Source organism: Pempheris klunzingeri, chromosome 7 (assembly GCF_042242105.1).
Source record: "Pempheris klunzingeri isolate RE-2024b chromosome 7, fPemKlu1.hap1, whole genome shotgun sequence".
In the NCBI taxonomy this organism is placed as follows: Eukaryota; Metazoa; Chordata; class Actinopteri; order Acropomatiformes; family Pempheridae; genus Pempheris; species Pempheris klunzingeri.
The window spans coordinates 18,266,683-18,281,887 of record NC_092018.1 but is presented as its reverse complement, the minus strand read 5'-3'; the positions used below and the strand labels follow the sequence as shown (position 1 = coordinate 18,281,887).

The window sequence follows — 15,205 nt, the reverse complement described above, 5'->3', positions numbered from 1 at the left end:
ATTACTGTGACTGATAGTAAGGCTGATCCTGCTGCACTCTCTCAGTACATGATTAGCTTGTTTACATCTGCATCTGACCACTGCTCTCCCAGCAAAGAAGCTGCTTTTAGTCTGCTAAGTGTGTTTTAATGGTGACTTCCTTCCTGATGGCTCAGTGGTCACCCGAGTCCCCACAGGACTTCTCTAAAATTAGCCTTAGAACAAATAGAAAAGTCAAGCTGAATAAACATGTTATATTGTTAGAGTCTGTTTGTTTTTTTGAGTGGTTGATTGAGTTGGGGTAAGGATATGTCTGTTGTGTAATTATTGTCGATTATTTTGACATGTTTTCCTTTTCTTCAGAACTTACCTTTGGACACAGAGAAAATGGTACTGTCTATAATTTGCTGTTTCTCCAACAGCACTTGCTTGCGTAGTGTTGGTAATCAGTGTTGCTATGCTAGTGCTACTGCTGTAGAGTAAAAATCTGCATATTAAAAGATCCACAATCCTAACTTGGTATATCGCGCTTGTGCTGCACTATAATTGAACTGCACCGATTTCTAACCCCGGACATCAAATGTTTCGATATAAAAGTTATTTAAAAGATTTAGAATTTTATATCAAGTTAGTATTGTGTAGCTATGCATGAACAGTGCCTTGTGTGTCTGTTTTAGAGGGAAGAAACCAATTTGCACTCAAAGACAATTGACCTTGATCATTTACCTTATTGTAGAACTCTGGAGATGAGTCTGCAGTACTGTGGCTGGACCAAATCCAAGAGGCCATACTCACAGCCAACCAGGATGAAGAGGAGGCTCTCACATGTATGCACCCAGAGTTTAAATTCAGTCATCCATATCTCACTTCAACAATAGTTAATTCAAGTCTAATTAATTATTCTCATATGATGGGCACATTAAGTCCTAGACTGTGATTGTCCAGAGGATGCGCATTATTTTCTGATCACCACTTTTGAGTGATATATTTTTATTACATGGATATTGTAATATAGATGGCTGTGTGTTCATATTATCAATATTGTGATTGTAATAGTTGTAATAACCATGCTGCTTGCTGTAGCTTATCCCTCACTTACTATTTTGTACTGTATAAAGTTACTCAACAGCTTCTTAGGTTGAATCTTGTTTGCTTTGCTAGTGGCTGCTGCAGTAGCTGATATAAACAGGATGGTGGCCGAGGGAGACTCTCAGAACACACTGCAGGCTCTGCAAGTTCCCAGTGCAGGACTGAGAGCGGTGCTTCCTGAATGTGCTGACACATATCAGGCTGAACTGGCACAGAGACAGACAAACAGTGCTACTAAAGGTAACTAGACTTACTGCAGAAGTATCAACAGAAAGGCTCCTTGTTTGAGAAAAACTGATGCCTACAAAGTGAGAAGTCACATGATTTTCAGATTCAGCGTTTCTTTCTGCTTTCCTACAGGCAGCCCTGATAGTGTGTGGGTGAAACATTGCGTCAAGGACAGATATGACTACTACTATAACCTGGAGACTGGACAGGGTGCCTGGGAGGAGCCTGAAGGATTTGAAGACAAGGATGGCCAGCTCTGTAAAGAGGAAATCCAGGTACCCTGTGCTGTATTGTGTAGTTTCAGTACTTCAGAGGGTTCTCTCCAACCTGAAAAACTTCAAAACAAACCCTTTTCCCTTAGACTGTTGTCAGCTGTGTGACTGCAGAATATAACCGAGAACAACTGTGGTTGGCCAATGAATTGCTGGTAACACAGCTGCAGGCGAGAATCAGAGGTTACCTGGTCCGAAAAGAGCACGCCCAGAGAATCGAGTATCTACACCAACAAGAACCACATGTCATCAAATTGCAGGTAGTGTATGGCTCCGCTTTGAATTGTGAATAGTGGTTGAAGATCATCATCAGTGATCCTTGATGCGCTCAGTAGAGATAACGTCTAAAAAAATCAATATTTACTTTAGTTTACAAACATTATACTGACCGTAAACATCTAATAATCCATGCTGTGGTATCGCTGATGTAAAACACACACCTTGTAGCATGCACATGAATTTTCATTTTTTTTTTCCCCTGTGTTTACAGGCTTGCTGGAAAGGTTACAAACAGAGGAAAATGTACAAAGACAGGATGAATTTGCTACAGAAAAATGTTGTTTCTGTTGTCAAGGTGATACTTCTTTGTTTTATAAACAATTTCATAAAAATAGAAATGAGTAACTGGACACCTGTAAAGCTATGCGCCCCTTTCTTGTCAACAAAAGCTTTATCACAATTTTCTGGAAATCCTCAGCCACAAACTCAAATAACCATTCATTAATTTGCATGTATCTAATGTTAAAGGAGAGCTCTTGTATTTTCAAACCTGAGCTGTATTTATTTATTTTGAACAATAAATGAATAGAAGGTACAAAAAGTTATGTAACCAGTCCTGTGGATCAACTCAGCCAAAACCTTTTGTACCTACCAGTTATTTCAAACCTGAAATGTGTAAAAATAGGGTCCTGTTATCCTTTAATAACATAAGCTACCAGATCAAAAGCCTGATTTAAAATGCTGGTGTTTTTAGATCCAGTCTTTGGTGAAAATGTGGAAAGCCAAGCGTAAATACAATCAGAGGTTGCAGTTCTTCAAAGATCATGTGAGTATCACTTAGATAAATCAATATCACTGAATGGCATCCTTTGGATTTGTGTTGTTTGGTCCATGTTGTGTAAGATTCACTGTTACCTTTCTCTGTGTTTAGGAAAAGGAAATTGTGAAAATTCAGGCTTTTCTAAAGGCCAACAAAGCCAGAGATGACTACAGAACCCTCAGTGAGTCTAATATCAGTATCGTGATGTGAAACTATAAACTTTGTATTATGGTCATATTGCAACTGGTCTTAAGGGCAGCATTATGGTTAGGCATCACAAATGTTTTGAACTTGTCGGACTGTCAGCTCTGTTCAGCCATGATACTCTCATTACTTATGGTTTACTGCCTCCAAATTTTGATAGATGTATATTGGTATTTAGCCTAAAATATTGTGATATCTGATTGTGTCTGCATTGCCCAGCTCACGATAAAAATGCAACACTCAAGTGGAAATTGTTAAAATTATCCTTTCATGTGTATACTTATTCTCATGTGCCAAATTTCAGCCGGGGCCAAGGATCCTCCTCTGTCAGTGGTGCGTAAGTTTGTTCACTTGTTGGAGCAGAGTGCGCTGGACCTTCAGGAAGAGCAGGAAGTGACGCGACTTAGGGAGGAAGTGGTGACCAATATTCGCTCCAATCAGCAGATGGAGAAAGATTTGAACCTGATGGACATTAAGATTGGACTGCTGGTGAAGAACAGGATCACTCTGCAGGTTCGGCAACTCTTCTCACTTTTATGTGTACAAGAAAAGGAAAGGGCATGCTGAGATTTCATCTCAGTTGACATCATTCATAGCTCGGTAAAGGTACAGGTTACAGGCAAAGGTTCTAATCACTGAGCTGTGATTACATTGCTAAAACTATATTTTGTTCTGTCCAGTTTGGCTGCTTGATTCATTCGGTGTGTGTTTCTTTGAAAAGGATGTTGTGTCCCATAATAAGAAAATGAAGACCAAAAAAAAACAAGCAAGTAAAGACGACTTGACTGCAGGAGACAGAGTGGGTATTAAAGGCCTCAGTAAAGGCAAAAGAAGAAAACTGGAGGCCTACCAACATCTCTTTTACCTGCTGCAGGTGATACAGATATATTCATCTCTACGTCATCTACTCCAACTTAAAAGCACTAATAAGGCATCACAGTGCAGTTACAGGCACACGCTTATTGCTACTCCTTCTCTCTTCCCTCTCCCGTAGACCAATCCACCCTACCTGGCAAAGCTGATCTTCCAGATGCCCCAAAACAAGTCAACTAAGTTTATGGACACTGTGATCTTCACTTTGTACAACTATGCCTCTAACCAGAGAGAGGAATACCTGCTGCTCAAACTCTTCAAGACGGCTCTGGAGGAGGAAATCAAGTGAGAACTGCAGCCTTAATTAATACTATACCACAATCTTAAGTCACTGTACCAACTCTTATTTACTGTTGTCTTACTGTAATAGTTAAAATGTATTACATAAGTGACTGTATGTGTATTAAAGCTTTTTGTTTTGGCAGACGCTATTGATCAACTGTACTATCTTCTCCATGTGTCTCAGTTCTAAAGTAGACCAGATCCAGGACATAGTGACGGGGAACCCAACAGTCATCAAGATGGTGGTGAGCTTCAACAGAGGTGCACGGGGTCACAACACACTCAGGCAGCTGCTGGCTCCAGTGGTCAAAGACATCATTGAGGACAAGACTTTAGGCATCAACACCAACCCAGTGGATGTGTACAAAGCCTGGGTCAACCAGGTAGAGACGGCTACTGGAGAGGCCAGGTAGGGGAAAATACACTGGGTCAGAACAGTGATGTTCATTGGTATGTTCCAAGATTTATTCTACCTAAAATTACAGCTGACCTGTTACAAAGCGCATAAGCTTATATGATTATTCTATATTATCAGAAAACTTTTAGAATGGCCTTTAGGATAACTACATTATCATGAAATGATAACTTTTACGAAAGATAAAGAATGAAGAAGATGCTGGCCGTGTTGGTCGACCAGTTTAAGTAAGGTTTACTTAACTCTCTCTTTTTGTTGACATGACAGATGCCAAGGACGCCTGTCATTAATTTTACTGCAGCAAATCAGTCCAAACGTTTATAGTATATGATTCAAAAACACAAAACCCTCACCGTGAACAACAATGAGCCTTTCACTTGTATAAATGTTTGCCTTCTGTTGTTGTCGTCCTTCAGCAAGCTGCCTTATGAAGTGACTCCAGAGCAGGCCATGTCACATGAGGAAGTACGCAACAGGCTGGAGGCGTCCAGTCTGGCGCTGCGGTCTGCTACAGATAAGGTCTTGAATTCCATTGTGTCCTCGCTGGATAATATCCCGTAAGTTTTAGGACCTGTTAGGTGTCAGTGTCTACTTACCCTTTGTGCTCTCTGTGATAGATCTGCCTGTCAGTGCCTGATCATATTGGTCAGCATGATCTTGACTCTCTGGTGTCATTTTCTCTTTTTTTTTTGCCAAATAATTTGCAAGGAAGTGTGAATAAGGATGTGCCTTTGATGTTTGCCATTGAAAGCGTGAAAGCATTGAAAACTCTTTTTCTGTTAGATGGGGTTGCTCTAAATAACACAAACACATAGTAGTGTCACACAGTCTAATACAATAGCCACCCAATTAATACTACCTTAAATTTGAAACTTTGCTATGTGTTGAGAAGCCATGATTTTGGGTGTTGTTCTGGATTGCGTCATATTTTAAGCTGTCCCTGTTATTTTGTCCACCCCTGTATCCTGCTTCAGTATTGTTTCAAGAAGCAAGAAGCTAGAATTGTTAGCTTTAAGTTGAATTGTTACTTAAAATCTAATGTTATATGTTTGTTTGGTGGGAGATTTCTCTCTATTCTATTTTTTTTATTTTTTTGCATTCTTGCATTTTTGTCCTATGCATTGAAATATTTAGACTTCATTTTTCATACTTTTTTTATTTTCTCATCCTTGTGTTGAGTATATGTCTCTCTATTTTTCTGTTTTTATTCTTCTGTTTTTTTTACATTGTTATTCAACAACATAATGAGAGCAGGGTTAGACAGGATATGATCATGTGCTTTACCATGTAATTAGCAATACATTCTGGTTGTTAAGGTTTCAGCTGCATGCTGGGACGTGGTTATTACTAGTCGATCACTGCTTTGCAGCATGCAGTCATCTGGTTAGTTGTTCAGGCACAAAAACAAAACTGTACTTTGTGCAGTTAGCCACACCCAAGTAACCCAGTATTGTGATTTGGACATAAATACTCATTACTTCTTGCTTTACACTACACTATAATTTCAGAAATGAATGACTGTATACACCACCAGATGGTGCTATTTTTCTATTGTGCTCATAGCAAAAATGCCGTAAAAGATTAGAAATGCATATAAAGAGACATTGAATCACATCACTTGCAGTCATTAATACAGGTACTTTCTCTGAGCTTGCTATATCATTTGTCACGTGGTGTGTGAATGCATGTTGTTTTGTGTTTGATGTCCCATCAGTGCTTTTTGTTTTGCATGTAGTTATGGCATGAGATACGTAGCAAAAGTTCTGAAGAACAGCCTCCATGAAAAGTTTCCAGATGCTTCAGAGGATGACCTGATGAAGGTAGAAGCCCTCACATGCATGAATATACAGTATATCTCTTTCTTTCGTTCTCAGTACCGTCTCTCTGCACGCTTTATTATTGTGAGCATGCTGAGGTGAATGCAATTTACTCTCTCAAAATGTTTCAGTGAGGAGTTCTCTGCTTTTTATGACAGATTGTAGGAAACCTGCTGTACTACCGCTACATGAACCCAGCCATCGTGGCCCCTGATGGCTTCGACATCATCGACATGTCAGCTGGAGGGCAGCTTCACTTAGACCAGCGTCGTAACCTGGGATCTGTGGCAAAGATGCTGCAGCACGCCGCTGCCAATAAGCTGTTCGAGGGCGAGAATGCACATATGACGCCAATGAACAAATACATATCTCAGACATATGAGAAGTTTAGGTAAGAAAAGAGAAATTATATAGACAGAAAAAATATACCATGTAGCTGGTACAGAAGAAGCTTTGACTTGTTTGTTGTCTCGGGGCGATACTGAGCATAGATCAGTCTTTTATGACATCTTAATGACATACAGCATGCTGCAAAGCAAAACCACACCATGGAGGGGAAAACACATGAGTTAAAGCTTGCAAGTGAAGCTGCAGATGCAAAAATAAATGAAACCCTGTTGGTAAGCATGTTTTACTTGCACTGTAAGGTCAGGAACACGTTAGGCGAATGTGATGGTAGGAGAGGTAATACTGTCAAAAGAAGAAGCTGCTATTTTCTGTTTCAGCAATTCTGAGATGTGTGTTGCACTGAAATCAACCGAACTCCAGGACCTGTACAAACTCTCAAACAAGCAGGGCTACACCAGTATGCATGCAGTTATTTGTCCCACTTTGCGAAATTGACTGGCTCATCATTACTGGAGATGCTCACAAACCTTAGTTTGTTTTCTGCAAACAAGTCAATATGATCAACTAACCCTAGCTGGAAAAGACACAGACGCATTAAAGAAAATTCTGCATTTTCTCTAAACAAGTGTCACCGTATTTGCTTGTAATTTTGGTCATCCCGGTCATTATCTCTGTCAATGTTTAGGACTGGGAGACTAACGACCACTAACTACTGATATTCCTCTTCCAGGGTGTTTTTCCAGGCAGCATGTGATGTCCCCGAGCCTGAGGAGAAGTTTAATATCGATGAATACTCAGACATGGTGACGCTAAGCAAGCCTATCATCTACATCTCAATAGAGGAGATCATCAATACGCACTCGGTAAACCAAAGCAAAATTATTTCAGTAGCCCAGATTTTAACTTACATCTGGGTGTCAGTTGAGACTCCCTTGAAATAACATCAGCCCATGACAACATGTGGTGTAACAAAGTGTGTACATGCATTGTATTTGATGATTCATCCCTCTGTCAGTCAGTGGCATGTTTGTACTGATACTACAGATAGTGTACAGTATTATTTCATGTCAAACCTGCCAACTGTTCAGATTGTTTCTACTGCCGGTTTTACATCATCTTTATCTCTCATAACATTAATTTTCGCTTATAATGTTCCAGGTGAATGCACAGTGTGCTGGAAAGCATACTTATTGTTAATGTTATGGTTATTCTAATTGGCACTGATAGCAGTTTTAACTATCACCAGAACTGCTGCTAATACGTGCTAGCAGTACTTTTGGGAATTCACCCTTTTCACCAAACATTACACCACATTAACCACAAGTTCAAAAATCTGAAGCAAAAAATCTAAATACAATCAGACTTAGTAGACAGACTTTGGCCGTGAGTCCCACCAGATGGGGTTACATGTTGCACCGTTATTAGGATGTATCGCCATCTTCTTTATCACTTGTTTCTTGCACAAACATCATCCTATTTCCTTTATATCTTTAGACCACATCCTTTGAAAGGGGGCAGTGTTGAGAACAGGTTAGAGTGAAGTCAGTATTATATACAGTATATGGCCCAATATCTTAAGCCATAAATTTGCCTCAAGGGGCTTTTCAATCTGTACAGCATCCAACACGGTCTATCCTTAGACCCTCAATTCAGAGAAGGAAGAACTCTCCAAAAAAGCCAATTTAATGGGGGAAAAAAATGGAAGAAACCTCAGGAAGGGGAACCAGAGGACAGGGACGTCCCAAGACGGACAAATATGCATTAAAGCCATCTGTGTCCTTTTGTCATCGGTGTCACTCTACACTTACTCTCACAGCGACAAACACTGGAAATGACGAGCAAGTTGTTTTGAGCAGATGTTCTTTCAACCTTCATTTTGCACACTAAGGTCATTTATCATTACATGTCCGTTTGCTTGATGTGTGAAGAAAAGCCCAGATTAAACGGGTTCATGATTAATTTTCCCTTAACATACCTTTGTTGTATTAATCAACACCCTAATAGATAAATATATTTATCAAGGTATTAATGACTTTAAAATTGCATTTGCATTTGCTTTGTTCAGCTGCTTTTGGAACATCTGGAGGCCATCTCTCCCGACCACAATGACTTGCTGCATGAGCTCCTGCAGGACCTGGGAGATGTCCCCGATGTTGAGACATTGCTTGGTACTGTCTGACAAACTTTTATCTATGTTAATCATATGAGAATCACAAATTGGCTACGGTGCATTAATCATTTTCCATGCCGTGCTGCTTTAATTCAGGCGAAGGAGCAGTAGACCCAAACGACTCGAACAGAGAGAGTGCTCTGAGCCAGCTGGCCAAGACTGAGATCTCCCTCACCCTAACCAGCAAGTTTGAGCTACTTGAAGGAGATGACAAAGACTTAAAGACCCTAATGACAAAGTAAGTTTATTGTTGGAGGATTTTGTTGAGAAATTATTACAGTATGACAGTTTATAAATGATCTCTTTTCAGGCTCAATCACACTTACTCAGAAGTACCTAATATAGACTTTGGTATTGCTATGAATGCCATGCGATGTACTCTCCCTAACCCCTCTTGACAGTGTGTGCGTATCTTTGTGGCTATCACCCAGTAGTGCGTCTTTGTTGCCTTTCCTGCTCTTCTATCATTTCCTGTCCAAAAGGACGTGGTTCGGTGGTCAGAATTATCTTGTCTATGCATGTATCCGTCTGCATCATTTTCTTACCAAAGAGCATCGGAGAGTTGGTGTCATCCTTATTTTTGGCAAATGCAATGTTTAAGTAGTAGTAGTAGTAGTAGTTAAAGTGGTGGGTTATGAGTTGATGCGTGCTAACGTCATTTAAATTTGATCATAAATGTGTTCAGGCCATGCAAGGACGACTTTGGCGGCCAGTGTTAAGAATACAGTATGGAACGCTGAAAAAGGAGAAAAACGCACAACGCATTGGGATTTTCCAAATATTCATGAAAGACTACATACTAATGAAATGTATAGAAATGGTGAAAATCTGTCACACACAAGCTTAGTCTACATGGCACCTGAAATAAAACAAAGACAGAGGAAATGATCTTTTTTTCTGTCTGTGTGTCAGGACAAAAAAGCTTATAGTGGATGTGATTCGGATTCAACCTGGAGAGACTTTGCCTGAAATTCTAGAGGCCTCGGCTTCTGCTCAACAGGTGATATTTTCTTCTATGTTGTTTTTCCTTACCCATACACCCACCAGCCTTTCTTATTTGTCAACAGCTTTTTTTTTTGCATTACTTCAATGACTTTTGTTCCTGCAGGAGTTGGAGCATAACAAGATCATAGAGCGCAGAGCAGTCCAGGATGCTCAGACACCAGAGGGCCTGAAGAGCAGCCCAGCAGTACTGGAGGACAGCCAACTGCCTCTCGAGCAGAAGAAGAGGAAGATCCTGAGGAACCTCCGTAACCTGGAGCAGGCTGGCCTTGTTACTGCTGGTAACAAATACCAGGACCTCATCAATGACATATCAAAGGTACATCATCCACAGCTCTACTCGTAGGCCAAGACGCTTGCTAAAGTGTATCATTAGGTTCGCCGGCATCTGAATTTGTGAAGTGCTGGAAAACTCTGTAATTGACAGGACATTCGCTACCAAAGACGCTACAGACAGAGGCGGAAGGCCGAGCTCGTTAAGCTCCAACAGACTCTGACGGCGCTCAACTCGAAGACCGCCTTCTACCAGGACCAGATGAACTATTATGACACCTACATCAAGACCTGCCTGGATAACCTCAACCGGAAGTGAGTGGTACCTTTTACTTCGAAGACCTGGAGTCTGAGTTTTTCAAAATATTTCCTCTCGCCTGTTTGGAAATGACAATCTTGTTTCCTTTTATTTGTGCGGTGTGGATCTTTAGATGGATGGGGCAAGACTTCTTATGATTTCATACACACATTTATGCATTTTGTCTGTCAAGGAATTCACGCAGGTCTATAAAACTGGCCAGCAAAGGAGACGATAGGGGCAGTAAGAAGTGGAAGCCACAGTCTCTGAAGTACACCGCAGCAAAACTGCACGAGAAAGGAGTCATCCTGGAGATAGAAGGGCTTCAGACAAACCAGTGAGTTCAGCTGCACATCAAACTAAGCAGATTTAAGGTGTACTACTGACAACCACTGTCACTTAGCTTTTATATGTCTGCAGTAATACCCCTCCAAAATGATTATTGCGTTTTCCCCATGTGCTGTATTGCCATTTTTTTGCCATTGATCTCATTTCCTTGTCGTCTCTTCTTTCAGGTTCAAAAATGTCATGTTCGACATTTCACCCACTGAGGATGTTGGGGATTTTGAGGTGAAGGCCAAGTTTATGGGAGTTGAGATGGAAAAAGTCCAGCTTCATTTCCAGGTATACGTTTCCCAAGTGCTAAATAAATACAGCTCACTGGTCAACACTAAACCTTGATGACTGATCATTACATTTCCCGTTCCCCTCATGGGACTACTAGCAGGAGATATAATCGAAACAAAGCAAATATTTCACAATAAAAGACACATATTGGATATAGAGAACACAGCGTGTGAATAAAGGTCAGGTGAAGTTGGAGCAACAAATTGTTTAACACATGTTGTGAAAACTTCTTTTGACAAAAGCTGAATCAGAGTTATTCGTGTTCATTATTTATGTCGTATGTAAAGCTGCCAAATGATCACTTTATCTCTATCGATGTGCGTTTCTCATTGCATCTACTTCGCATTTTGTGTCCAGGACCTCCTTCAGCTGCAGTACGAAGGCGTGGCCGTCATGAAGATGTTTGACAAAGCCAAAGTGAACGTCAATTTGCTCATCTTCCTCCTAAACAAAAAATTCTATGGAAAGTGAGAAAGTAAAGACCAAAGGGAAGGAAGCAACGGAAGAGGAGGGGGAAACAGATTGTGCCTTCTGACAGTACTGAGTTTGTTGAACAAAATGAATTTAGTCAGAAAACATGACATGGTGCAGAACTGTGTTTTGTTTCATTTGATTGTAATGTGAAGGATCACACCAAAATGAAATGTTATCGCCCAATTAAATATATCTTTTCTGTATTTTCCCACGTGGTGATTGTAAATGTAATGTATTTTTAAAGATTAAATTGTAATGGTATTGCTGTTTTGTATGTAAGAGATGCAAGGAAACACACTGTTATTGTTACTTTATATGTTGTAACAACTTTAAGGGTTAGGGCAGTACTGTCCAGAAATGGAGCTGTGGAGCAACTCTCCAGCCGGCCTGCATGGCCCGTGCCTTTTTATGATTAAAGTGTTTTAATTAATAAAACATTTAGAATTTTCAAAAGATACAACTGATGTATTTTTAATATGTATTATCAGTATATATGTAATCTCTAATGTTTGAACAATGTGCATAATAAATGTCTACAATTATTTTTTTTTTCTCATCTGTGATCCATATTTTGATAGTTTTATTATTTATTTATACATTTTGTCAACAACTACCCTCCCAGTATTTTTCTCTGAGGAAAAATATGTTTGTCTTCAGATCAAGGTTGCACATTATTTCTCTGTAATGGGGAGGAGATGTGCACTGAGTGGGGAGGCGGAGTATCTCTGTAATAACACATTTTATGCTGGCAGAAAAAACACTTCAGGAACTCTTCTGGTGAACAGATAATTACAACACTCTTGTAGGTGTAAAATATTTGGAGGATGCACAGTAAAGCCATGTTTCACCTGTCAGTGGGGTTGGTAGTATTGTTTTCTCTCCACAACTCAGCACTCGCCTCCCAAAATGGTAAGTAGTTTTCTTAACTATAAGATGTGTAAAAACTGTAATAGTTCATAAGATTATTATGTGATTTTTTTATGACTATAGTTTGCAGCCTACAGGCTTGTACTCTCTGCTGGGTTTGACAAATGGAGGATAAGGAAACATTAAGTAGATCTGTCATGCCTCTGAAAATGAATATGACATCTCCTGTTGAAACATTTTCAGCTGAATGACACCGTAGCCCATAATTCCCTGATGTCAGGCTAGATCCTACAGAGTATATGCAGTTGGCTGGACTATTTGAAATGCCTTTTATGCAGGAGCGAAACTGTGCTCTCCTTCCCGATATGCCTGGACCTTTTAAATTATTAAAGATCATAAAACAATTCATACAAACTAAAGATGTGTCTTATTTTCACAGCGTTCTCTGCAAAAACTAGTTTCAAGGGAGATAAGATATTACATTAATTTGAGCAGTTTTGAGTATGGATTGGATTAAAAGGTGCTGACTATGTAAGGCTATTGAACTTAATATAAGTAAATGCCACTTGCTGTGTCTTAATTAACAATTTTATCTCATATTGGGTGATGTTTAGCTTGGTACAAAGACATGTCTGTTGCACAATCCCTAGTATGCCTTGACTTGACATGCCTTCTTTTAAACTGAAGTTTCAAGAAAAAAAAAAAGAAACATTTAGCCTACATGACAAGACATTTTCTTTCTCTTTTTTTTTTTACATCCCATTCAATACAAGACAAACCTATATAGCCTGTACACATACTGTACACCTACATCCTTAACATGAAAAATGACCTATTTTGTGTGTCATTGGTTAGAATTATCAGCAAAGGGGACATTTTCACAATATCCACTGTTCCACTGAGTTTACAGCAATGCCAGTGGACCTTTGAGCTAAATGCTGTTGTCAGTCAGTGTTGGTGTTGGTGATGAATAGTAAGAGGATCACTAAAGGCAACGAGATTCATCTTCTGGGGATCATGAATGTCTGTAATAGATTCTGAACAAATCCATCCAGTAGATGTTGAGGTGTTTCATTAGATAAATGAAAACTTGTGGCTGGTGGCACAAGGGGAAAAGTCAGAGGATGACTGGAGTCATTAGGAGTTGTCCTCTGGGAGCCATGAATGTGTGCACCAAAGTTTGTCCCAGTCCATACAGTAGATGTCGAGACAGTCCAGTGGACAAGTAAAGACTATGACCTGTACTGTATGTGGCGCTAAAGGGAAAAGTCAGGTTGTCACCAAAGGGATTTAACCTCTAAAATCATTGTGTCATAGAGTCTGTGCTGACTGGGAATACTACTTAGGTATGGTTAATTATTAACATGCACAGTTATGTCTGTACTGAAGAGTAACTGGAGACTTTTCATAGATGTCTAAGTGAGAATTAGGCAACCTAACCCTTGAAAAAAGTTTGAGCATCTCTGATGTATTCTGCTTTGTTTCCCTGCGTCTCTTTGAAGGCTCTGCACTCCTCCCGCGGACTTTCTCTGGTTACTCTGTCACCCTTGAGCCAATAGACTATAGCGACCAGTCTGTGTTGGGCAGTTTGAAGGATCGTGGGGGTTCTGGCTCAGGGTCGGAGCAGGAGCCGGTGAAAAGACACAGCCAGCGCGGCCCACAGGAGCACTTTTTGGTCTCAGATGAAGCTAAAGATTTTCTCCAGGGTCACCTGTCAACAGGCCTTGTCCCGACAGTTTACACCCTCGTCTTCATCATCAGCGTGCCCCTCAACCTTGTTGCCGTGGTGATGTTTGTGCATCACATCCGGCCCAGAAAACCTGCAGTGATTTACATGCTGAACATGGCCTGTGCTGACCTGCTGTTCGGCCTGCTCCTTCCCTTCAAGATTGCCTACCATTACCACGGCAACGACTGGATCTATGGCTCCTTCATGTGCAGAGTTGTCACGGCGGCTTTCTACTGCAACATGTATTGCTCTGTCCTGCTCATCATGTGTATCAGCGTTGACCGTTTCCTGGCTGTGGTTTACCCCATGAAGTCGCTGACGTGGCGCAGCCCTCAGACAGCTTCAGCTGTGTGTGCCTCCATGTGGCTGTTAGCCCTCGGAGGAGCGTTCCCCCTCCTGACCTCTGGGCAGACCTTGTATCTGTCAGAGCTGGACATCACCACCTGCCATGACGTGCAGGACATGAAAAAACTGCAAGCTTACTATGTTTACTTCTTCCCCATCTACTCCTCTGTCTTCTTCTTCATCCCTCTTGTCTTTACTGTTGTCTGTTACGTAGGCATCATCCAGGCTCTGGCAGCAGCCAATGTGCAGAACCGCTCCAGAAAGACCCGAGCCGTGGTGATGGCTGTGGTCGTGCTCGTGGTGTTTGTGCTCTGTTTCACCCCCACCAACATCATCCTGATGGTTCACTACATTCTGCTTCTCCACCAGTCCAGTGACAACTCCTACCAGGCGTACTTGGTCTCCATGTGTGTAGGCAGCCTCAGCTGCTGTCTGGATCCTGCCCTCTATTACTTTGGCTCCTCTCAGTGCCAGAAGCAGGTGGCAGCATTGCTCAGATGTAGGCGACTGACTCCGGCAGAGAGCAGCACAGGAACACAAAGTTCAAGAATCAGCAGGCGGACAGACAGCACCAGGTCATACAAGGTGGAGGGTGTTCAAACTGAACTGGATAGTCATTACTGCAGGCTGGTGGCTTAGCTACATGGACATGACGAGCCTGCATCTGAGAGACTCTTCAAACATTCACCCACACAGTATGATGCATTAGAGTCAATGTGCATGTAAATCCTTATTAAGGAAATGCTTGGGTTAGAGCGTCCAGTGCCTCTTAGTGGTGGATTTACTTACTGGATGCATCTTTGTTTCCATTAAAGACCAATTAGCTTTTTGTTATTTTATAACCAGGAAATATACCGTAAATCCACCAGTATGA

At 40.9% G+C, this 15,205-nt stretch overlaps 2 protein-coding genes across 3 annotated transcripts in view; both read left to right on the top strand.

Moving 5' to 3' along the window:
- The window catches only part of iqgap2 (IQ motif containing GTPase activating protein 2), a 34,290-nt gene extending 22,356 nt beyond the window's left edge, over positions 1-11,934 (top strand). The window contains exons 16-38 of one of the 2 annotated variants that reach the window (XM_070833133.1): positions 716-806; positions 1,141-1,308; positions 1,429-1,571; positions 1,658-1,828; positions 2,059-2,142; positions 2,542-2,613; positions 2,719-2,788; positions 3,116-3,324; positions 3,533-3,685; positions 3,806-3,969; positions 4,151-4,375; positions 4,798-4,938; positions 6,117-6,201; positions 6,357-6,589; positions 7,277-7,409; positions 8,612-8,714; positions 8,813-8,954; positions 9,629-9,716; positions 9,825-10,037; positions 10,146-10,306; positions 10,483-10,626; positions 10,805-10,913; positions 11,274-11,934. In XM_070833133.1, the coding sequence (XP_070689234.1) occupies positions 716-806; positions 1,141-1,308; positions 1,429-1,571; positions 1,658-1,828; positions 2,059-2,142; positions 2,542-2,613; positions 2,719-2,788; positions 3,116-3,324; positions 3,533-3,685; positions 3,806-3,969; positions 4,151-4,375; positions 4,798-4,938; positions 6,117-6,201; positions 6,357-6,589; positions 7,277-7,409; positions 8,612-8,714; positions 8,813-8,954; positions 9,629-9,716; positions 9,825-10,037; positions 10,146-10,306; positions 10,483-10,626; positions 10,805-10,913; positions 11,274-11,387 (3,216 nt within the window). In that variant the 3' untranslated portion in view covers positions 11,388-11,934. Of the gene's footprint in view, positions 1-715; positions 807-1,140; positions 1,309-1,428; positions 1,572-1,657; positions 1,829-2,058; positions 2,143-2,541; positions 2,614-2,718; positions 2,789-3,115; positions 3,325-3,532; positions 3,686-3,805; positions 3,970-4,150; positions 4,376-4,797; positions 4,939-6,116; positions 6,202-6,356; positions 6,590-7,276; positions 7,410-8,611; positions 8,715-8,812; positions 8,966-9,628; positions 9,717-9,824; positions 10,038-10,145; positions 10,307-10,482; positions 10,627-10,804; positions 10,914-11,273 lie in introns of those variants that run through there. The other variant, XM_070833134.1, reaches the window with a different exon arrangement.
- A 154-nt stretch (positions 11,935-12,088) lies between these two features.
- f2r (coagulation factor II (thrombin) receptor) lies at positions 12,089-15,205 on the top strand. Its single transcript, XM_070834403.1, has 2 exons — positions 12,089-12,299; positions 13,760-15,205. The coding sequence occupies exons 1-2, from the start codon at positions 12,215-12,217 to the stop codon at positions 14,968-14,970; spliced, it is 1,296 nt and encodes a 431-aa protein (XP_070690504.1). The 5' UTR covers positions 12,089-12,214; the 3' UTR covers positions 14,971-15,205.

Coding starts and splice junctions, on each gene's coding strand:
- f2r (XM_070834403.1), top strand. CDS start 12,215: ATGCACAGTAAAGCCATGTTTCACCTGTCAGTGGGGTTGGTAGTATTG. Junction 12,300..13,759: donor AGCACTCGCCTCCCAAAATG/GTAAGTAGTTTT, acceptor GTCTCTTTGAAG/GCTCTGCACTCCTCCCGCGG.